The sequence below is a fragment of the Platalea leucorodia genome (assembly GCF_965183815.1).
Source record: "Platalea leucorodia genome assembly, chromosome: 29".
In the NCBI taxonomy this organism is placed as follows: Eukaryota; Metazoa; Chordata; class Aves; order Pelecaniformes; family Threskiornithidae; genus Platalea; species Platalea leucorodia.
The window spans coordinates 1152720-1175032 of NC_138851.1; the positions used below are offsets into that span (position 1 = coordinate 1152720).

At 74.9% G+C, this 22313-nt stretch overlaps 3 protein-coding genes across 5 annotated transcripts; 2 read left to right on the plus strand and 1 right to left on the minus strand.

The window, feature by feature from the left end:
- Window positions 1-586: 586 nt before the first annotated feature.
- MAST1 (microtubule associated serine/threonine kinase 1) lies at window positions 587-14749 on the plus strand (the record flags this gene model as incomplete). The annotated part of the gene is given in 30 exon segments (XM_082334130.1): window positions 587-625; window positions 1106-1137; window positions 2265-2353; window positions 3235-3310; window positions 4148-4226; window positions 4605-4768; window positions 5272-5347; window positions 5706-5912; window positions 6453-6554; window positions 7191-7320; window positions 7704-7771; window positions 7859-7944; window positions 8036-8244; window positions 8811-8949; window positions 9050-9182; window positions 9263-9428; window positions 10208-10309; window positions 10380-10502; window positions 10791-10900; window positions 11140-11267; window positions 11439-11487; window positions 11489-11584; window positions 11586-11628; window positions 11709-11885; window positions 12249-12478; window positions 12795-12917; window positions 13191-13327; window positions 13472-13641; window positions 14069-14537; window positions 14539-14749. Coding segments are annotated over 30 exon segments (3963 nt in total).
- GCDH (glutaryl-CoA dehydrogenase) lies at window positions 13846-19942 on the plus strand. 3 transcript variants are annotated; one of them, XM_082334132.1, is made up of 11 exons: window positions 13846-13889; window positions 15980-16067; window positions 16929-17069; window positions 17258-17320; window positions 18042-18212; window positions 18306-18435; window positions 18514-18733; window positions 18811-18914; window positions 18991-19116; window positions 19203-19363; window positions 19452-19942. In XM_082334132.1, the coding sequence occupies exons 2-11, from the start codon at window positions 15986-15988 to the stop codon at window positions 19541-19543; spliced, it is 1290 nt and encodes a 429-aa protein (XP_082190258.1). In that variant the 5' UTR covers window positions 13846-13889; window positions 15980-15985; the 3' UTR covers window positions 19544-19942. The 3 variants fall into 3 exon arrangements, with proteins under 3 accessions (XP_082190258.1, XP_082190257.1, XP_082190259.1); XM_082334131.1 differs by lacking the exon at window positions 13846-13889 and adding an exon at window positions 15795-15813; XM_082334133.1 differs by lacking the exons at window positions 13846-13889; window positions 17258-17320 and adding an exon at window positions 15795-15813.
- Window positions 19943-20167: 225 nt separating this feature from the next.
- Window positions 20168-21790, minus strand: SYCE2 (synaptonemal complex central element protein 2; the record flags this gene model as incomplete). Its single annotated transcript, XM_082334083.1, has 3 exons — window positions 20168-20522; window positions 21251-21449; window positions 21684-21790. The coding sequence occupies 3 exons, from the start codon at window positions 21788-21790 to the stop codon at window positions 20328-20330; spliced, it is 501 nt and encodes a 166-aa protein (XP_082190209.1). The 3' UTR covers window positions 20168-20327.
- Window positions 21791-22313: the final 523 nt, after the last annotated feature.

Here is a 22313-nt window from a genome sequence, read left to right on the forward strand (position 1 = left end):
GATTAGGGGTCTAATCCGGGGGGGGTCCCCGGGGGGGCCCTGAGCGGCCCCCCCGGCTCTTTCGGCGCGTTTTTAGGGGGTTACGGCACCGAGGTGTCACTAATGAGGCGGGGGGGGTCGCGGCGGGGGGGGCTCTGCCGTATTGCCCGAATATTGACACGGGGGGGGGGGGGAAGTGACACGGGGGGGGCCCGGAGCCCCCCCCCCCCGAGGGGACCCGGGCTGGGAGCGCGGCCGGTTCAGCACCGCGGACAGCGGGGGGGGGGGGGGGCTCCGGGGGGGCGGGGACAGCTGCCGGGGGGTCCCTGGGGCGTGGGGGGGCCATGGGCAAAGGGGGGGCAGGGCAGGGTAAGGGGGGGCAGGATGCAGCCCCCCGGCAGCGCAGGGGTTAACCCCCCCTCGGGTGGGGCCGCCCCCCCCCCCCGACGCCCGGGTCCCCCCGCCGGGGCGGGGCGGGGCGGGGCCGGGGGCGGGGCGCTCCCGGGGGTCCCGGGCGGCGGAGGATGGCGGCGGGCGTCTGAGGGGGGGGCTGCGGGCACCGGGGGCGCGGGGGGGGCCCGGACCCCCCCGCACCGGCAGCGGCGCCATGGACGACTCGGGTGTGATCCGCCGGCGGCGGCTGCAGGTACCGGGGGGGGGTCGGTACCGGGGAGGGGTCGGTACCGGGGAGGGTCGGTGCCGGGGGGGGGGTCGGTGCCGGGGCGGGGGTCGGTGCCGGGGGGGGGGGTCGGTGCCGGAGGGGGGGAGGCCCGGTCCCGGGGGGGCCTGTGCCGGGCAGGGCGGGTGCGGGGGGGGGCTGCAGTCCCGGTACCGGGAAGGTCGGTCCGGGTGGGGCCGGCACCGGGGGGATGCTGCGGGCCCGGTACCGGGGCGAGGCGATACCGGGAGCGGGGGGGGGGGCCTGCAGGACTGGGGGGGGGGGTCCGGGGCAGCCGGATCTTGGGGGGGCTTCAGGGGTGGGGGCCCGGGGGGGGCGGCGGAGCCGGTGCCTGGCCCCCCCCAGCAGCGGGGCAGGGCCCCGCCAAGCGCTGCGGCGGGGGCAGGGGGTCCGTGCGGGGGGGCCGGGGGGGCCGGGCCGCCCCCCACCCCCTGCCCCGTTCCGCAGAAGGAGCTGCCGCTGCCGCGGAAGAGCAGCAGGTGAGACCCCCCCCCCCCCCCCGCCATCGCCCCCCCATCGCCCCCCATCGCCCCCCCTCGGCTCCCCCCGCCCCGGCCCCGCCCCGGCCCCGCCCCGGCCCCGCCCCGCTGCAGCCGCCGCCGCCGCGCCCCCCCCCCCGCCCCGCCGAGGCGCCGCCGCCCCGGAGCCCCCGGCCCCCCCCGGGCTCTCGGACCCCCGATGCCGATCCTGGTGGGCAGCAGCATGTTCCGCCGCACCAAGAGGTAACCGGGGCCTCGGCCTTCCTCCCCCATCCTCATCCGCCATCCCTTCTCCATCCTCATCCCCAGCCTTCATCCCTCCCCATCCCCATCCTCATCCCTCCTCCATCCTCATCCCCAGCCTTCATCCCTTCTCCGTCCTCATCCCCATCCTCGTCCGCATCCCTCCTCCATCCTCATCCCCAGCCTTCATCCCTTCTCCGTCCTCATCCCCATCCTCGTCCGCATCCCTCCTCCATCCTCATCCCCAGCCTTCATCCCTTCTCCGTCCTCATCCCCATCCCCGTCCGCATCCCTCCTCCATCCTCATCCCCAGCCTTCATCCCTTCTCCGTCCTCATCCCCATCCTCGTCCGCATCCCTCCTCCATCCTCATCCCCAGCCTTCATCCCTTCTCCGTCCTCATCCCCATCCTCGTCCGCATCCCTCCTCCATCCTCATCCCCAGCCTTCATCCCTTCTCCGTCCTCATCCCCATCCTCGTCCGCATCCCTCCTCCATCCTCATCCCCAGCCTTCATCCCTTCTCCGTCCTCATCCCTCCTTCATCCTCACCCTTCATCCTCGTCCTTTCATCCTCATCCTCACCCTTCATCTCTTCTCCTGCGTCCTCCTCCCTCCTTCACCCCCGTCCTTCGGCCCTCATCCCTCCCTCCTCATCCTCCACCTTCACCCTCCACCCCCGGCCCCCCCCGGCCCCATGAGTCCCCCCCATGGCCACTGCCCCCCCCCATTCCTGCCCCCCCCCGTTGGGGGGGGGCTGTGGGTGCCCCCTCTCCGGGCACCTTTGGGTGTCATGAGCGCGTTCGGGTGCCAGGACGTGGAGGGGGGGGGTTGTCCGTGTGTGAGGGGGGTCCCGGCCCCCCCCCACGGCCCCCCGCCCCCCCCAGCTGCCGCACGAGCAACCGGAAGAGCCTGATCCTGACCAGCACCTCCCCCACCCTCCCGCGGCCCCACTCGCCGCTGCCCGGCCACATCGGTGAGACCCCCCGGCCCCCCGCGTCCCCTGCCCCCCGGGGTCCCCGGCCCCCCTCCCGAGACCCTGAGACCCCCCAACTCCCCCCAGAACCCCGCGTCCCCCGCGTCCCCTGCCCCCCCGGGGTCCCCCGGCCCCCTCCCGAGACCCTCAGACCCCCCAACTCCCCCCAGAACCCCCCCGGCCCCCCGCGTCCCCTGCCCCCCCGGGGTCCCCGGCCCCCTCCCGAGACCCTCAGACCCCCCAACTCCCCCCAGAACCCCCCGTCCCCCGCATCCCCTGCCCCCCCCGGGGTCCCCGGCCCCCTCCCGAGACCCTCAGACCCCCCAACTCCCCCCAGAACCCCCCGGCCCCCCGCGTCCCCTGCCCCCCCGGGGTCCCCGGCCCCCTCCCGAGACCCTCAGACCCCACAACTCCCCCCAGAACCCCCCGTCCCCCGCGTCCCCTGCCCCCCCGGGGTCCCCGGCCCCCTCCCGAGACCCTCAGACCCCCCAACTCCCCCCAGAACCCCCCCCAGGGGTCCATAGGGTGCCCCAGCGATCCACAGCCCACCCCCAAGGACCCATAAGGATCCCCCCAAACTGCTGGGACCCCCCCCAAGGGACCCACTGCCCCCCTCAGGCCCCAAGAACCCCCCGGGCAAAGCTGGGCACCCCCTCAGGGACCCATAGGGACCCCTCCAAAGGACCCATTGCCCCCCCAGCCCCCCTGGTACGTCCAGGGACCACCCCCCCCGTCCCTGGGGTCCCTCCGGCCCTCCCTTTTCCCCCGGGGGGGCGGTTGCACCCGTTTGGCCCCGCCCCCTCGGGTGTGGGTGGGGCCCGGCGGGGCGGGGCTGTCAGGGCGTGGCGGTGGTGACGTCACCCCCGTGCCCCCCCCCGCAGGCAGCAGCCCCCTGGACAGTCCCCGCAACTTCTCGCCCAGCAACCCGGCCCACTTCTCCTTCGCCTCCTCCCGCCGGTAAGGGCACCCGGGGGTCCGGGGGAGCACCCGGGGGTCCGGGGGAGCACCCAGGGGTCGGGGGGGGCTCCCGGGGGTCTGGGGGGGTCACCCGGGGGTCCGGGGGAGGCTCCCGGGGGTCTGGGGGGGGCACCCGGGGGTCTGGGGGGGGCTCCCAGGGGTCTGGGGGGGGGCACCCGGGGGTCGGGGGGGGCTCCCGGGGGTCTGGGGGGGCACCCGGGGGTCCGGGGGAGGCTCCCGGGGGTCTGGTCGGGGCTCCCGGGGGTCCGGAGGGGCACCCAGGGGTCCAGGGGGGAACCCAGGGGTCCGGGGGGGGACTTAGGCGTCTGGGGGGGGCACCCGGGGGTCTGGGGGGGCACCCGGGGGTCTGGTCGGGGCTCCCGGGGGTCCGGGGGGGCACCCAGGGGTCCGGGGGGGCACCCGGGGGTCCAGGGGGGAACCCAGGGGTCCGGGGGGGGACTTAGGCATCCGGGGGGGGACTTAGGCGTCTGGGGGGGGCACCCAGGGGTCCGGGGGGGCACCCAGGGGTCGGGGGGGGAACCCAGGGGTCCGAGGGGGGGACCCAGGCATCCGGGGGGGGCACCCAGGGGTCGGGGGGGGGAGGACCCAGGCGTCTGGGGGGGACCCAGGGGTCCAGGGGGCACCCAGGGGTCTGGGGGGGGACCAGGCGTTTGGGACAGGGGACCCAGATGTCCGGGGGGGGACCCAGGGGTCTGGGGGGGACCCAGGCGTCCCGGTGGTGGTGGGAGGGGGTATCCAGGCGCCTGGGTCCCATCCCAGCTCAGGGGTGGGGGGTCTCCCAGACGCCTGGCTCCCCTGACACCCCCTGCCCCCCAGTGCCGACGGGCGCCGCTGGTCGCTGGCCTCGCTGCCCTCCTCCGGCTATGGCACCAACACCCCCAGCTCCACCGTCTCGGTGAGTCGGGGGCCCCGGAGCCCCCCACATCCAGGGGGCCCGCTGGGGTGGCCTCCCCACGGTGGGGCAGGGGTCTGCGGGTGGGCCCCAGCGCGGGTCTGGCTGTGGCATTAGGCGTGGGTCCCACCGATGGGGGGCCTGGGGAGGGGTCGGTGGGTGGCCGGGGTCCCCGTGGGGTGCAGTGGGACGTCATGGGGGGGCCCATGAGGTGCGTTTGGGGGACCACGGTGGGTCCGTGGGGGTCAGCGGGTCCCCGTGGGTGGCCATAGGCCCTGGAGGGGTGCCCCGGGGGTCCGTAGGGGACCTGTGAGGGTCCGTGAGGGGTCCGTGGGGCGTGGTGGGGGTCCGCGGGGTCGGAGGGGTGACGCGGGCGCGCAGTCCTCGTGCTCGTCGCAGGAGCGCCTGCACCAGCTGCCGGCGCAGCCGACGCCGGAGGAGCTGCGCTTCCTCTCCCGCCACTTCGGCAGCTCCGAGAGCCTGGCCGAGGAGGATGGGGGGGCCCGGGGGGGGCCGGCCCCACGCCCCCGCTCCCGCAGCCTCAGGTGGGGCTGGGGCACTGGGGGGATTGGGGACCCCAAGGGGCTGGGGGGGACCAGGGCTTTGGGGACCCCATGGGGGAATCAGGGCACCAGGAGGCTGGGGGTCACCGTGGGGCTGGGGGGGGAACCAGGGCTTTGGGGGGACCGTGGGCGGCACCATGGGGCTTGGGGACACCGTGCGGTTGGGGACATCATAGGGCTGGGGGGGCAGGGCTTTGGGGACACCGTGGGGGGAATGGGGGCACCATGGGGGTGGGGACACCACGAGTCTGAGGTCACCCAGAGCAGGGGGACACCATGGGGGGACCATGGGGCACCATGGGGTGGGGGGCAGCAGGGTGACGGGGATGCTGTGGCCACGGGACACCAGGGGGGTGGAATGGGGACACCGTGGGCCCCTGTGGGGATGCCATGGAGGGATGCTGGGGGTCCCGTGGGTGCCAGCGGTGGGGATGCTTGGGGAGGGGATGCTGCGGGTCCTGTGGGTGCCAGCGGTTTCCCCCCAGCCCCGGGCGCTCGCCCTCGTCCCACGACAACGAGATCGTGATGATGAACCACGTCTACAAGGAGCGGTTCCCCAAGGTGGGGCTGGGGGGATGTGGGGGGCTGGGGGAGGACATGGGGTCTTGGGGGGCTCGGGGGGCGGTATGGGGGTTGGGGGCTTATGGAATGGCTCTGGGGTGTCTTGGGCAGCTCATGGGCACTCGGGGAGGATATGGGGTCTTGGGGGGTCCTGGCAGGGTTATGGGGGTCTTGGGGGGTTATGAGGTATCTATGAGGGCTCGGGGGGGCTCTGTGGTTCCTGGAGAGGAGGTTTGACACCTCTGGGGGGTCTGGGTGGCTATGGGGCACTGGAGGAGGTTATGGGGTCTTGGGGGGCCCCAGGGGGGCTGTGGAGGTCTCTGGAGCCGTGGGGAGCCCGTCCGCCCGGGTCCTGCAGGCGACAGCGCAGATGGAGGAGCGGCTGGAGGAGTTCGTGCGGGGCTGCGGCCCCGGGGGGACGCCGCTGGCCGATGGCGCCCTCAGCTTCATCCAGCACCAGCTGGTCGAGCTGGCGCGTGACTGCCTGGCCAAGGCGCGGCACGGCCTCATCACCGCCGGCTACTTCTATGAGCTGCAGGAGAACATGGAGCGGCTGCTGCAGGACGTGAGCCACGGCGCCCAATGGGACCCAACAGGGACCAGCAGGACCCAACGGGGCCCCAAGAGACCCAAAAGGGCCCAACGGTGCCCAATGGCGCCCAACAGAGGCCAACAGGGCCCAACGCAGACCCATTGGCACCCAACGGGGCCCAAAGAGGCTCAGTGACCCCCAACAGTGCCTAGCAGGGCCCCAGGGGACCTAACGGGACCAATGGCACCCAAAGGGGCCCAACAGGGACCCAACAGCACCCAACTGGTCCCAATGGGGACCGATGGCACCCTCAGCACCTAACAGGGACCCACCAGGGCCATACAGGGCCCAATGGGAACCCTCAGCACCCAGGGGCACCCAATGGGACCCAACAGGACCCCCAGGGATCCAGTGGGACCCCACTGGACCCAACAAGACCCAAGGGGGTGCCCTGGGGCCCATGGGACCCCCTAGGACCCAACGGGACCCCCCAGGAGCCCATGCGACTCCCCAGCATCCCCTGGCCCCCAGGTCCCCTGGGACCCCGTGACCCCCCACCCACATCCCCCCCAGGCCTACGAGCGCTCGGAGTCGGAGGAGGTGGCCTTCATCACCCAGCTGGTGAAGAAACTCCTCATCATCATCTCCCGCCCCGCCCGGCTGCTCGAGTGCCTGGTGAGTCCCCCGGGACCCCCTGTCCCCAGCGGACCCGGGCGTCGGCCGGGTGGCAGCCCCCCAGCATCCCCTCCCCATCCCACTTTGCACCATCCCAGCTGCCCAATCAGACGAAGCCCTTCCCATCACCTTGACGACACCCTGGCCAATCCCTGCGCGCAGCCAATGGGGAGGCAGGGCTGTTGTTGCCATGGTGACAGCCGTGTTGCCGGGGCAGCGCCATGGCAACAGCGCATCCCGGGGACCACCGAGACAAAGGGGGGGGGCGGGGGCACACGCGTGTGCACTCGCCCGTGACTGTCAGTGCACACAGGCACACGCGTGCTCACCCGTGTGCTCTGGCACACGTGCGTGTGTTGGTGCAGGCACAGCGACACACGCGTTTGGGCCCAAACGCGCGCACGCACGTGCACACGTGTCCTGGTGCACGCACTGTGTCCAGGTGTGCACACACACACGTGCTCCAACGCTTGCACATGCTCTCACACATGTGCACCGGCACACACGTGCGCACCAGCACATGCCCCCGCTGTCTGCTGGTGCATTGCGTCGCGCTGGTGTGTGTGTCCCCCCGTGCACACGTGTGATGATGCGTGTCCCTCTGTGCACACGCGTGCCCGGGGCGTGTCGGCGCAGGAGTTCGACCCGGCCGAGTTCTACCAGCTGCTGACGGCGGCGGAGGGCCAGGCCCGCGAGGGGCTGCTGAAGGCCGACATCCCCCGCTACATCATCGGGCAGCTGGGGCTGGCGCGGGACCCCTTCCCCGGTACACGCGTGTGCGAGCGGCCGCGGGCCGGGCACGGGGCTTGCACACGCCTGCGGGGGCATACACGCATGTGTGGGAGCATGCAAGGGGCGTGCACATGTGTGTGGGAGCGTGCACACGTGGGGCCTTGCGGGGGAGGGTGCGTGCGCGGGGTGCGCATGGGATCTGCACGCCTGTGGGGGTGGGCAGGGCTGCACACGCGTGTGGGAGCGTGCACAGGGGATGCCTGCGTGGATCTTGCACGCTGGGGGCGTGCAGGGGTGTGGGAGCGTGCACAGGGGGTGCGTGCTAGGGGGGTGCACGCGTGGGGTGGTGTATGCTGGGGCTGCACGTGTGTGACGCCCCGTGTCCCCGCACACGCGTGACATCCCATGTCCCTGCAGACGTGGTGCATCTGGAGGAGCCCGACAGCGGCGGGAGCAACACACCGGAGCCCGAGGAGGGGGCAGAGGTGGGCGCCAGGGCAAGGTCCCCGTGTGTCCCTCTCCGTGTCCCCCCGTGTCACCCCGTGTCCCCGTGTCACCCCGTGTCCCCCCAGGGCCGCAGCGCCGTCCCCAGGGCCAAGAAACCGCCGGGCGAAGGCGACTTTGAGACCATCAAACTCATCAGCAACGGCGCCTACGGGTGAGCGGCCCCAGACGCCGGGGTCCCTGGGGGGGTCCCGGGCACCGGGGTCCCTGGCGTGGCGCGGCGTGACGCGCGGCTGTGCCGGCAGGGCGGTGTACCTGGTGCGGCACACGGCCACGCGCCAGCGCTTCGCCATGAAGAAGATCAACAAGCAGAACCTGCTGCTGCGCAACCAGGTGGAGCAGGCGTTCGTGGAGCGCGACATCCTCACCTTCGCCGAGAACCCCTTCGTCGTCAGCATGTTCTGCTCCTTCCAGACCCGCCGCCACCTCTGCATGGTCATGGAGTATGTGGAAGGTGGGCGCGGGGCCGACGGGCGTCGTGATACGGGGCTGGGCATCGTGATACTGGGCTGGGTGTTGTGATATGGGTCCGGGCATCGTGATACTGGGCTGGGCGCCACAATACGGGGCTGGGCATCATGTTAGAGAGCTGGGTGTTGTGATACACGCCTTGGCATTGCAGTGTGGGTCTGGGCATCACGATACAGGGCTGGGTGTTGTGATATGGGGCTTGGCATCATGCCATGGTGCTGGGCGGTACAACGATGGACTGGGCGTTGTGATACAGGGTTGTGTGTTGCGATATGGGTTCAGGCATCATAATATGGAGCTGGGCATTGTGATACGGAGCTGGGCATTGTGATACGGAGCTGGGCATTGTGATATGGGGCTGGTCAGGGCAACGTGGGGTGGTTTGCATCACGACAGGGTGCTTTATGTCGTGATTGGGCATTTTTACATCCCAACGCGGTGCTTTACATCTGGGCGGGCGCTTTACGTCCCGCCGGGACGTGCTGGGCGGTGACGCCATGATGCACACTGCTGCGTCCCACCGCGTCCCCCCACGTCCCCCCGTCCCAGGCGGGGACTGCGCAACGCTGCTGAAGCACATCGGGGCGCTGCCGCTGGAGCTGGCCCGGCTCTACTTCGCCGAGACCGTCCTGGCCCTCGAGTACCTGCACAACTACGGGATCGTCCACCGCGACCTCAAGCCCGACAAGTACGCCGGGGTCCCGCGGGGTGGGGGGTGGTCCGGTCCAGGGGAGGGCCGGGGGGACGCCGGACCCCTGGGTCCCCGCCGGACGCCTGGGTCCCCGCAGCCTGCTGATCACCTCGCTGGGCCACGTGAAGCTGACGGACTTCGGGCTCTCCAAGATGGGGCTGATGAGCCTCACCACCAACCTCTACGAGGGCCACATGGAGAAGGATGCCCGCGAGTTCCGTGACAAGCAGGTGGGCCCGGCCGGGCGGGGCCGCTGGGGCGGGGCCATTGGGGCGCGGTGGGGCGCGGCCGGCGCTGACCCCACCCGCAGGTGTGCGGCACCCCAGAGTACATCGCGCCGGAGGTGATCCTGCGGCAGGGCTACGGGAAGCCGGTGGACTGGTGGGCGATGGGCATCGTCCTCTACGAGTTCCTGGTGGGCTGCGTCCCCTTCTTCGGGGACACCCCCGAGGAGCTCTTCGGGCAGGTCATCTCGGGTACGGGGACAGGGACGCGGCAGGGGGACTCGGGGGGACAGGGCAGGTCATCTCGGGTACGGGGACAGGGACGCGGCGGGGGGACAGGGCAGGTCATCTCGGGTACGGGGACAGGGACGCGGCGGGGGGACTCGGGGGGACAGGGCAGGTCATCTCGGGTACGGGGACAGGGACGCGGCGGGGGGACTCGGGGGGACAGGGCAGGTCATCTCGGGTACGGGGACAGGGACGCGGCGGGGGGACAGGGCAGGTCATCCCGGGTACGGGGACAGGGACGCGGCGGGGGGACTCGGGGGGACAGGGCAGGTCATCCCGGGTACGGGGACAGGGACGCGGCGGGGGGACTCGGGGGGACAGGGCAGGTCATCTCGGGTATGGGGACAAGGACGCAGCGGGGGGACAGGGCAGGTTATCCCGGGTACAGGGACAGGACATGGAGGGACATGGGGGGATATGGGGGGACACGGGGCAGGTCATCCTGGGGATGGAGGACAGGGGGACACGGGGCAGGTCATCTTGGGGATGGGGGGACATGGGGACATGGGGATGGGGCATGTCGTCTCTAGTACAGGGATGGGGACATGGGAGGGACGCGGGGGACGTGGGGACACAGAGCAGGTCATCTTGGGTATGGGGACACGGAGGGGCACGGGGACACGGGGGATGGAGTAGGTCACCTTGGGTACATGGGGACGGGGACAGGGGTGGGCACGGGGACACGGGGACGTGATGGGGCTGATGCCGTGCTCACGTGTCCCCCCCGTCCCCCTCTGCGCCAGACGAGATCCTGTGGCCGGAGGGGGACGAGGCGCTGCCCCCCGACGCCCAGCACCTCATCTCCTGCCTCCTGCAGCCGGACCCCCTGCGGCGCCTCGGGGCCGGTGAGACCCCCACGCCCCCCGACTCCCCCCGGGGCTGCTGCCCCTGCTGACCCGGTCCCCGTCCCCGCAGGGGGGGCGCAGGAGGTGAAGGCTCATGGCTTCTTCGCGGCGCTGGACTGGACGGGGCTGCTGCGGCAGAAAGCCGAGTTTGTGCCGCACCTGGAGTCCGAGGAGGACACCAGCTACTTTGACAGTGAGGGACCCCCAGGACCCCCCCGGGAACGCCTCGGACCCCTCTGGGACCCCCCGGGACCACCCCACAACCCCTCCCAGGGGACACCCCGTAGGCCCCCCCATGCATCCCCCCCCCCAGGAATTCCAACCAGGGACACCCCCCCCCGGTGACCTTCTAGCCCCCGCCATGGGCCCTCCCAGGGACCCCCCGTGAGCCCCCTCTATGGGTCCCTCACCCCTCCTGGGGTCACCCTATGGGACCCCCCCCCCGTGCCTCCCTCTCACCCCCGCTTCCCCCCCTGCCCAGCGCGCTCGGACCGGTACCCCCACGTCACCTCCTACGAGGACGAGGACACGACGGAGGACGAACCTGTGGAGATCCGGCAGTTCTCGTCCTGCTCCCCCCGCTTCAGCAAGGTGGGGGCACGGGGGGGGCCGGGGGGGTACAGGGGGGTGGGGGCACCCAGGGACGAGGGGGGCACAGGGGGACGCGGGGACGCAGGGATGCGCAGGACCGCGCGCAGCCCCGCGCAGCGCAGGCCCCTCGCGCGCAGCCCCGTGCGCGCCCTGGCGCGACCCTCGTGCAGTCGCGCGCGTGCAAACCCCCGTGCAAGCCCCGTGCGAAGGCCGGGGTGCGAGGGGGTGCCGGTGCGCAGGTGTACAGCAGCCTGGAGCAGCTCTCGCAGCAGCAGGAGCCGAAGGCGGCCAAGGGGCGTCCGCGGGACGAGGGGAGACGCGACGGCTTCGCCCGCGACCGCGGCTGGCGCACGGCCTCGCCCGAGCTGTGAGCGCCCGGGAACACCGGGGTCCCTGGATGGGGGGGGTCAGGCCGGGTCCCCAGGGTGGGGGGGCAACGCCTGGGCCCCCGGGGGTCTGCCCGGGTGCCTGGGACCCCCAGGAGGGGGGCGGGGGGGTGCAGTGGCCAGGACCCCCCCAACCGCCCGGGTCCCCGCAGGAAGCGCCTGCCGGCAGCCGAGGGGGCCCCCCCCGAGGGCGAGGGCAGCCCCCCCCCCGGGCGCCCGTCGCCGCTTCTCGGCGCTGCTGGAGCCGGGGCGCCCCGGGGCCCCCCCCGAGGAGCGGCCGCCCCCCCGCAACGGGGCCCCCCCCCCGCGATGGCCCCGCGGATGGACCCAGCGAGGAGCCAGGTCGGTCCCGGACGCCGGGGTCCCCGCTGGGGGGTGGGGGGTCCCGGACGCCTGGGTGCTCACCAGCCGGTCCCCCCCAGGGGAGCGAGCGCCGCGGGCCGGGGACCTGCCGCCCCCCCGGGCGGAGCTGGGGCTGCGGCGGCCGCGGCACCCGGGGGTGGCCCCCGAGGCGGGGGGTGACAAGCGCAGCCCCCGCGGCCCTGGGAAGGTCACCAAGTCGGCGTCGGCCACCGCCCTCTCTGTCATCATCCCCAGCGGTGGGTGTCACCCCCGGGACCCCAGACCTCCCTCCCCTGGGACCCCAACATCCCCTCGGGCCTCCCCCCCCTTGGTGGGCGGCCTGGACACGTGGGTCCCCATGGGTGGTGTGGGTCCCCAGGGGGGCAGTGGGGGTCCCCTGGCCACCTGGGGATGAGGGTGGGGGGTCCCTGGCCACCCGAGTCCCCCTGGGGGGTGGGGGTCCCCGTGGCTGCCTGGGTCCCCGTGGGGGTGGGGGTCTGGGGGCCTCCCATGGCCACCTGGGTCTCCGTGGGCGGTGGGACCCCCGGTCCCATGGGTGGGGGGCCGCGGGTGCCGCGGACGCCTGGGTCCGTGGGCGCGGTGCCAGCGGTGGGGCGCAGGGGAGGCGCCCGGCTCCTCGCCCCTGGGCAGCCCCATGTCCCCGCGGTCGCTGTCCTCGGACCCGTCCTCGCGGGACTCGTCCCCCGGGCGGGAGCTGGCCCCGGCGGTGGCTGCCCCCCGCTCCCCCATCGCCATCCCCCGCCCCGGCAAGAAGTTCGGCTTCACCCTGCGCGCCATCCGCGTCTACCTGGGGGACAGCGACGTCTACAGCGTCCACCACGTCGTCTGGGTCAGCGGGACAGGGGGGGGACGTCGGGGGACACGGGGACGCGGAGGGAGGCGGGGGGACAGGAGCGGTGCCCACCGCGTCGTGGGGGGGTCAGCGAGGGACAGGGGGACGCAGGGGAGGACGGGGACATCGGGGGGACATCGGGGACGGGGGGACGGGGCGTGCGCAGAGCCCACCACGCGGTCGGGGTCGGTGGGGATGGAGGACGCGGGGGGACACTGGGGGGCACTGGGGGGACACTGGGGGGACTGGGGGGTGCCTGGCTGGGGCCTGGCGGCCCCGGTGCATTGTGGGTAGCGGTGCCTTGTGGCTGCAGCACGTGGAGGAGGGAGGCCCGGCGCAGGAGGCGGGGCTCTGCGCCGGTGACCTCATCACCCACGTCAACGGGGAGCCCGTCCACGGGCTGGTGCACACCGAGGTCGTCGAGCTCATCCTCAAGGTCAGGGGTCACGAGGGGTCGTGGGGTCACTGGGTAGAGGGTCATGGGAGTCGTGGGGCTGTGGGGGTCACGGGGTCAAAAGGTCACAGGGGTGAGAGGTTGCGGTGGGGTCATGGGTTGCCAGGAGGTCATGGGGGGTCATGGGAGGTCACGGCCGGGTTGCGGGTGCTGGTGGGGTCACGGTGGGGCGGTGGGCGCGGCGGGGGGGGTGGGCCGGGGGCCTGGGCGTGGCGGGGTGCGGCAGGGCGCGGCAGTGACCCCGCTGTGCCTCAGAGCGGGACGAAGGTGCTGGTGACGACGACGCCGCTGGAGAACACGTCCATCCGCCTGGGCCCCGCGCGGCGCCGCAGCGCCCGGGCCAAGATGGCGCGGAGGAACCGCCGGGGCGGCGCCGGGGGCGGCCACGAGAGGTGGGGACGGGGGGACTGGGGGGGACTGGGGGGAACTGGGGGAACTGGGTGACTCGGGGGCGGGGCCCAGGGGCGGGGCCCGGCTCGGGGGCGGGGCCGGGGGCGGGGCCCGGCCGCCGCAGTGACAGTCCTCCCCGCCGGCAGGCGGCGCAGCGCGCTGTTCCGGCACCTGGCCCGACAGGCGTCGCTGCTGCACACGAGCCGCTCGCTGACGTCACTGAGCCGCTCGCTCTCCTCCTCCGACAGCCTGCCCGCCTCCCCCACCCACGCGCGCGCGCGGGACCCCGCCCTCCCGCCGCGCGCCGCCGAGACGGGTACGCGCCTCCATGGCAACGGGGCGGGGCGGGGGGGCGGGACCATGGCAACAGGGCGGGGCGTGGGGCAGGGCCATGGCAACGGGGCGGGGGGACCCTATGGAGGGGCGGGGAGGGGGGCGGGGCCACGGGAATAGGCGGGGCCAGAGGAAGGGGCGGGGCCACGGGAAGGGGCGGGGCCGTGGCTATGAGGCGAGGCGGGACCGTGGCGACGGGGCGGAGCTACGGGAGCCGCGAGGGAGCAGCGGGTGAGGCGGGGCTACGGTGGCCGTGAGGGACCGGGGCGGGGCGGGGCGGGGCGGGGGGGAGCGGGGCTCCGGCGGCCGCAGGGGACCGCAGCGGCGGCCCCGGGGCCCCCCCGAGCCTGGCGGCGGCGGCGGCGGGGGGCCCCGGTCCCGCGGCCGGCTCTGACCCGCGGCCGGTGCAGGGGCCTCCCCGCCCAGCAGCTCGCCGGGCTCCAGCGCGCCGCCCTCGCCGGCGCCGGCCGGGCCCCACCTGCGGCCCAGCTCGCTGCAGGGCCTCTCCCCGAAGCTGCAGCGGCAGTACCGAGCGGCGCGCTGCAAGTCGGCCGGCAGCATCCCGCTCTCGCCGCTGGCCCACACGCCCTCGCCGCCCGCCGCCTCGCCGCCCGCCTTCCCCGCCAAGCTGCACCCCAAGGCGGCCGAGTCGCCGCGCCTGGCCCGCCGGGGCCCCCCCGAGAAGGCGGCGGCGGCGGCGGCCCGCAAGCACGGCCTGGAGGCCGCCCGCAAGGACTTCCCGGCCGAGCCGCCGCTGCAGAGCCTGGCCGAGTGGGACGGGGAGAGCCCGGCCGAGGGGCCGCCCCCCGCCGCCCCCGCCCGCCGCCTGGGCCGCCAGGAGCTGCCGCTGCTGCTGGGGGGCCCCCCCGGCGCCGAGGCCGCCGCCCCGGGGCCCGAGGAGCCGGAGCGGGGGGCGCGGGGGCCGCCCAAGGCGCTCAGCCCGGTGCAGGAGCACGAGCAGGCCCGGCGCGGCGGCGCCCCGGGGGGGCCCCCGGTGCCCATCGTGGTGGTGGGGCCCGGCGCGGCCCCCGGGGACGGGGAGGGGGCGCCGGGGCCCCCCCGCAGCGCCGGGCCCCCCCCCCGCCCGCTGAGACACACCCCCCCCCCCCCCCGCCCCGCGGCTGTAAATAGGGGGGCCCCAGGCATGCGGGGCCCCCCCGCGCCTCCCCGCGCACGCGAAGGGTTAATGCTGTGACGTCCCCCCCCCGTGTGATGTCATCGGCCCCGCCCCGGGGTATCGCTCCCCCCCCCCCCCCCCAATCTCCTGTTTGCCCCCGGTTCCTGCCCAGCTGATGTCACAGCGGTGACATCACATCGCAGCAGTGATGTCACACCAGGGTGGGAGGGGCGAGGGCGCAGCTCCGGTGGCCCTCGGGGAGGGGAGCAAGAGCGATGTCGCGACGGGTGTCAGTGGAGCGGTGATGTCACGGCTACGGCGTCGGTGGTGGCACGGAATTGTCACAGTTACGGTGTCGCTGATGGCGTAGGAATGGCGATGTCACGGTTATGATGTAACAGGGGTGCTGCTGCCGCGGCTCTGATGTAACCGAAGGTGTGGGGATGGTGATGTCACAGCTGTAGTGTCTTCGAAGGTGTGGGGATGGTGATGTCACGGCTGCGAGGTCACTGGCAGAGCGGGAATGGTGATGTCACAGCTGCCGTGACGGCGGGGTGGGGGCAGTGACGGGTGCCGGGCGGTGGCGACGTCACACCGCAGCAGCTGACATCACCGCAAGGGCCGGCCGAGCAGGCGACATCACCGACCCGCCCGTGACATCACCGCCCCCCCCCCCCCCCCCCCGTTCTCGCTATGCAAACGCCCCCCCCCGGGCCGGGGGGGGGCCGGGGGCCCGGGGCCAATAAAGCCCGTGCAGCACCGACCCGCGCCTCCCTGCGCCCCGCGCCGCGGCCCTGGGGACCCCCGGGACCCCCGCGCCCCCCTCCCCGGCTCTGCCCAGACCCCCCCGGCTCTGCCCGGGACCCCCCGCGCCCCCCCCCCGGCTCTGCCCGGGCCGGGGTCCCGCAGCCCTGCGCCCCCGGAGCCCGGGCAGGCGCGGGTTAACGTCACGCCCCCTCGTCACGCCCCCGCCCCACCCCCCGTGACGTCACGGCCGAGGGCTCCTTCGGGCCCGTTCGCCGCCGCCGAGCTCGCACGGTGCGGGGGGGCCGGGGGGGGGTCGGGGTCAGCTCGGGGGGCAGGGGGGGTCCCGGGGGGGATTGGGGGGGGCTGGGGGTATTCAAGGGTGCTGGGGGTCCCTGGGGGGTGGTTGGGGGCCCTCGGGAGCAGCTGGGGGCCCCCGGATCAGCTGCCGCCCCCCCAGACCCCCATGGCGCTGCGCCTCGCCGCCCCGCTGCTGCGCCTGGTCCGGAGCGGCGTCCGCTGGGGGGGCACGGCCCCCCCCCCGCAGGGTGAGTGCGGACAGGGGCCGAGACCCCCCCCCCCCCCGCTGCTGGGGGGGGGGGCACACGTGTGGGCCAGTCGTGGGGCCGCTGCTGACCCCCCCCCCGGTGCTGGGCCCCCCCCCGGTGCTGACACCCCCGGTGCTGACCCCCCCCCAGTGTTGACACCCCCCCCCCCCCGGTGTTGCTCCCCCCCCCCCGGTGCTGAAACCCCCCGGTGCTGCCCCCCCCCCCAGTGTTGAAACCCCCCCCCCCGTGTGGCCCCCCGGTGTGCCCCCCCCCCCCCCCCGGTATGCCCCCTCCCCTGGTGCTGACCCCCCGGTGTGCCCCCCACCCAGTGCTGCCCCCTCACCCCGTGCCCCCCCCCTCGGTGCTGCCCCCCCCCCCCGGTGTGCCCCCCCGTCGGTGCTGCCCCCCTCCCCTGGTGCTGACCCCCCGGTGTGGCCCCCCCTGGTGCTGCGGCCCCCCCCCCCGGTGTGCCCCCCCCCCCCCGTGTGCCCCTCCCCTGGTGCTGACCCCCCGGTGTGCCCCCCTCCCCCGGTGTGCCCCCCTCCCCCGGTGCTGCCCCCCTCCCCCGGTGCTGCCCCCCCGGTGTGCCCCCCCCTTCCCCTGGTGCTGACCCCCCCGGTGCTGCCCCCCCCCCCCCGGTGTGCCCCCTCCCCTGGTGCTGCCCCCCCGGTGTGGCCCCCCCCGGTGCTGCGGCCCCCCCCCCCCCGGTGTGCCCCCCCCCCGGTGCTGCCCCCCCCGGTGCTGCCCCCCCCCCCGGTGCTGCCCCCCCCCCCCGGTGCTGCCCCCCCCCCCCGATGTGCCCCCCCCCCCACGTGCCCCCCCCCCGGTGCTGACCCCCCCCCCCCCGTGCGGCCCCCCCAGCCGCAGCCCCCTTCGACTGGCAGGACCCGCTGGGGCTGGAGGAGCTGCTGAGCGCCGAGGAGCGGCTGCTGCGCGACGCCCTGCGCCAGTACTGCCGGGAGCGCCTGCTGCCCCGCGTGCTGCGCGCCAACCGCCACGAGGGTACCGCGCCCCCGCGCCCCCGCGCCCTCCCCGCCGCCCCCCGAGCGCCCCCGCGCCCCCCGCGCCCTCCCCAGCGCCCCCGCCGCCCCCCGAGCGCCCTCCCCGCGGGGCCCTGGGGGGACGAGGCTGGGGGGCGGGGGGGGTCTCCGCCGCCCTCACGCCCCGCTCTGCTCCCCCCCCCCCCCCAGTCTTTGAGCGGGAGATCGTGTCCGAGATGGGGGCGCTGGGGGTGCTGGGCCCCACCATCAAAGGTGAGGGGGGGGGGCGATGGGGGACCGGGACCCCCCCAGAGGGTGGGGGGGACTCTGGGGGGCGGCTGGGTCCCTGGGGGGGGACTTGGGGTCGCCCTGGAGACAGCAAGGGAGCTGGGGGACTGCAAGGGGTGGATGTGGGGGGGTTACCGGGGTGTTATTGGGGGGTCCCGGGTGCCGCGGGGGAGTGCTGGGACCCCTGGGGAGGGGCTGGGGGGGCGGGGGTCCTCCTTGGGGGTGCCCCTGGGGGCAGGGTCCTCTCGTGGAGACGGGGGGGGTGGTTCCTGGGGGGGCAGAGGGCTGCGGGGGACAGGGGGAGCAGGGCTGGGGTTGGGGGGCCGGGGGTCTCAGTGGGGTGACGCTGTCCCCGGGGTACGGCTGTGGGGGGCCGGGGGTGTCCGTGGGGTGACGCCGTCCCCGGGGTACGGCTGTGGGGGGCCGGGGGTGTCCGTGGGGTGACGCCGTCCCCGGGGTACGGCTGTGGGGGGCCGGGGGTGTCCGTGGGGTGACGCCGTCCCCGGGGTACGGCTGTGGGGGGCCGGGGGTGTCCGTGGGGTGACGCCGTCCCCGGGGTACGGCTGTGGGGGGCCGGGGGTGTCCGTGGGGTGACGCCGTCCCCGGGGTACGGCTGTGGGGGGCCGGGGGTGTCCGTGGGGTGACGCCGTCCCCGGGGTACGGCTGTGGGGGGCCGGGGGTGTCCGTGGGGTGACGCTGTCCCCAGGGTACGGCTGTGCGGGCACCACCTCGGTGGGCTACGGGCTGGTGGCGCGGGAGCTGGAGCGGGTGGACAGCAGCTACCGCTCGGTGCTGAGCGTCCAGTCCTCCCTCGTCATGCACCCCATCCTGGCCTACGGGACCCCCGCCCAGCGGGACCGCTTCCTGCCCCGCCTGGGTAAGACCGGCACCGGGGGCGGGAGGGGGGGGGTCTGTGGGGCGGCGGGGGGGCCGTGGGGGTCCCGGGGCCCCCCTGACTGCCCCCCTCCAGCGCGGGGGGAGCTGCTGGGGTGCTTCGGGCTGACGGAGCCCAACCACGGGAGCGACCCGGGGCGCATGGAGACGCGGGCGCGCTACAACCCCAGCGCCAAGACCTACACGCTGCGGGGCTCCAAGACCTGGTGAGCGCCGAACCGGGGGGACGGGGACGCCCCCGACACCCCCAGACCCTCGCCCTGACCCCCCCCAACGCCGCCCAGGATCACCAACGCGCCGGCGGCCGACCTGTGCCTGGTGTGGGCGGTCTGCGAGGAGGACGGGCGGGTGCGGGGGTTCCTGCTGGAGCGGGGGATGCCCGGCCTCAGCACCCCCAAAATCGAGGGCAAGTTCTCGCTCCGCGCCTCCGCCACCGGCATGATCGTGATGGACGACGTGGAGGTGCCGGAGGAGAACCTGCTGCCCCACGCCGTCGGCCTGGCGGTAAGGGGGGGCGCGGGGAGGAGGCGCGGGGGGCCCTGCTGCGGGACGGGGACCCCGGTGACGCCCGCTCGCCCCAGGGCCCCTTCGGCTGCCTGACCCAGGCCCGCTACGGCATCGCCTGGGGCGCGCTGGGTGCCGCCGAGGCCTGCCTGGAGACGGCGCGGCAGTACGTCCTCGACAGGTAACGCCGGGGCCGAGGGGTGCCCGGGGCGGGGGGTCCCGCCTGCCCCCGGCCCCACCGCCCCGCTCCACCGCAGGAACCAGTTCGGGGGGCCGCTGGCGCGCAACCAGCTGGTGCAGAAGAAGCTGGCGGACATGGTGACGGAGATCGCCCTGGGGCTGCAGGCCTGCCTGCGCCTCGGCCGCCTCAAGGATGAAGGCAGGTGGGTGCCGCCGCGGGGGGCGCGGAGCCGGGGGGGGGCGGCCTAGCGGTGGCGGCAGGGGGGTGCCAGCGTCCCCGTCCCCGCAGGGCGGCCCCCGAGATGGTGTCGATGCTGAAGCGCAACTCGTGCGGGAAGGCGCTGGCCATCGCCCGGGAGGCGCGGGACATGCTGGGGGGGAACGGGGTCTGCGACGAGTACCACGTCATCCGGCACCTGATGAACCTGGAGGCCGTCAACACCTACGAAGGTACCGCCGCGCTGGGTGGGGGTACGGGGTCCCGCTGGCACCGGCGCCGCCGGGCGCCCCCGAGGCCTGGCCGCTCCCGCGCCCGCAGGCACCCATGACATCCACGCGCTGATCCTGGGCCGAGCCATCACCGGCATCCAGGCCTTTGCCCCCGGCAAGCCGCCGGCACCGCGGGACTAGCGGGGGAAGACGGCTCCCGGCACCGCGCCGGCGGCACGTGGCTGCGACGCTCTACGGCACGACCGGCCTCACACCACTGCCAGCGAAGCCAGGACGTCCCCCGCGGGGGACGCGTCCGCTCCTCGCAGGGAAGGACACGAGGAGACGGCGCCGATGCCCGGACCCGTGTCACCCGCAGGACCTGCTGTCACCGACCGGACCCGGCATCACCGACGGGACTCGGTGTCATCGACAGGACGAGGTATCGCTGAACAGAGCCGCTGTCGCTGATGGGACTTGGTGTCACCCCAGGGACCCGGCAGCCCGGTTGTGCCAGGCTTTGCCGCGGAGCCTCTTGGCCGGTGAACTGCCTCGGTGCCTTTGCCGTCCTCGCGGCCGCTCGCCAATAAAAGGTGGAAAAGCCACCCCACGCTGGTCAGTGCCAGCCTCGTCAGCGTTAATTAAGCCGCCGGGACGCAGCTCTGCCACCGGGAGGGGGCCCTGCTTCAGCACGTGCAGCGCGCGGGGGGTTTTGCCCCGGCAAGCGGCTGGAGCGAGCGGGCAGCGGAGCCCTGGCAGCCCCCCCGGATTCAGCCTTTGGGGTTTTTTTGCACTTTTTATTCGTGCTAAACCTAAACACCAACAGCAACGAAAAAGCCCTTTTGGGCCAAAATCCCCCTTTCCCACTCGCAGCTGCCCTGGCACAGCAGCGGTGGGTGACGCGCGCCCCACTCGAAGGGCAGGCGGGCTGCTGGGGGGGGGCCCCTGCAGATTTGGGGGGGCCGCTGCGGATTTGGGGTCCCGCTCAGGCCTCAGGCTGCAGGCAGAGGTCGCGGTACGCTGCCTCCACGGTGCGGCAGACCTGCCGGAGCTCGGCCTCGGCCTGCCCCACGCGCTCCATCACCTCCGCCAGCTCCTGCAGCCGCTCCTGGATCAGCTCGTTGTGGAGGCCGTAGAGATGGAAGAGCCGCTCCTCCAGCTGCTCCGCCAGGCCTGAAACCTGCCGCGCCGGGGCGGAAAGGGGGGGAAACGGCTCTTGCCAGCGTGCGGGGGTGGGCAGCGCCGCTGGCACGGCCGGCGCCCGGCTGCCGTCCCCAGAGGGGGGTGGCAGCTGCGGCCGCCGGGGCTGGCACAGCCCCCGGTCTGGCTTGGCTGCCGCCACCGCCAGCTGCGCCCACGGTAGCCGGAGCGCCGGCCGCGGTAGCCACCGTGTGCCGGGTCACTGCGGGCCGCAGCTGCTGAGGCCGAGCTGCCATCTGCGCATGGGCCTGCGGGAGCCCCCCCGCCTGCCCTGCCGGCACAGCCCCCCCGGCTGCAGGGACGCCGGCGGGAGCAAAGTCCGGTGCGGCGCGCAGCCGAGCGAGGACAGCCAGCGGCTGCGCGGGGACGGGGGAGCCGTTGGCGTCCCCTCTGCTCCTCAACGCGGGGCCAGAGACAGCTGCAGCCACCCCCGAAGGGCTGGGGGTGCTCCCTCCGCCGCGGCAGCGAGCGCCGGTGCATACGGCACACCAGGCTGTGCAGCTGGCGCCGGCGCCCTGCGAGAGGCTGCTCGCACCACGCTCCCTCCCCGCGGCACCTCGTCTCACCGCCCCCCCCAGCCTGCCGCTAATTCGGGTGGAATAACGCGATTAAACGCGTCAAGTGGCCCGCTCGGCAGCGAGGGGCTGGGGTCTCCTCGCCCGCCGCTCCCCCCGTGCTGGCAGCCCCCTGCCGCTCCCCGGCCCCCACCTTCAGCAGCAGGCTCTCCCTGAAGCCGCTCATCACGGTGTGGTCCTCCTTGCGGCTGTCGTTCACCCTGTCGATCAGCTGCTGCGCGCGCTGCTGCAGGCCCCCGACGCTGGCATCCAGCGACGCGAAATACCGGGAGGCCTGGCCGTCCAGCGCCGCCTCCGCGCCGGGCCGGGGGGCCGCGGGCAGCGCCTCCGTCCTCGGCCGAAACACAGGACCCGCGCGTCAGGGGCAGGCACCCCGCGGGGCCGGGGCCGCGCTCTGCCCCGGCCGCTTGCGTTAATTGGGAAACGTTGGCAACTCTGCTAACGAATGCGGTGGCCCGTGGGCAAGGGGACGTGTGTGTCGCACAGGGTTGTCACTCCCCGTACGCTCTTTTTTTCCTCAATTTACGCCAAAATTGTGAGGCAACGGAGGGTGGAACACGCGTTACCTGTCGGGGTCTTCGCCGGGGGGCTCGTCCCTGCCCAGCCCCGCTAGGAAGGGGCTGTCGCCCGCTGCTGGCTCCGGCTCGGGGCCCTCACGCTCCTTTCGCGACATGCCCAGCCTGGGCTGCAGGCGGCCGTCGGGGGCCAGGGCACGGCCAGGCTCGGCAGGGGCCGCGGTGGGGGGAAGGACCGGGCCGGCTCCGGTGCCGCTGCTCAGGGCTTACGGTGTGCTGCGACACCCCCAGCCCCAGGGGGGTCCAACCACCGCGACCGGGGACCCGGGAGCCGCGGCCGTGGGAGCGGGGCCCGCGGCGGAGGGGCCAGGCAGGGCAGCGGGGGAACCGGGACCCGGGAGCCGCGGCCGTGGGAGCGGGGCCCGCGGCGCAGGGGCCAGGCAGGGCAGCGGGGGAAGCGGGACCCGGGAGCCGCGGCCGTGGGAGCGGGGCCCGCGGCGGAGGGGCCAGGCAGGGCAGCGGGGGAAGCGGGACCCGGGAGCCGCGGCCGTGGGAGCGGGGCCCGCGGCGCAGGGGCCAGGCAGGGCAGCGGGGGAAGCGAGACCCGGGAGCCGCGGCCGCCCCTCGCCACGCTGAGGGGAGCGCGGTGGGCGGGGCCCCGGCGGGCGACGGGCACCTGCG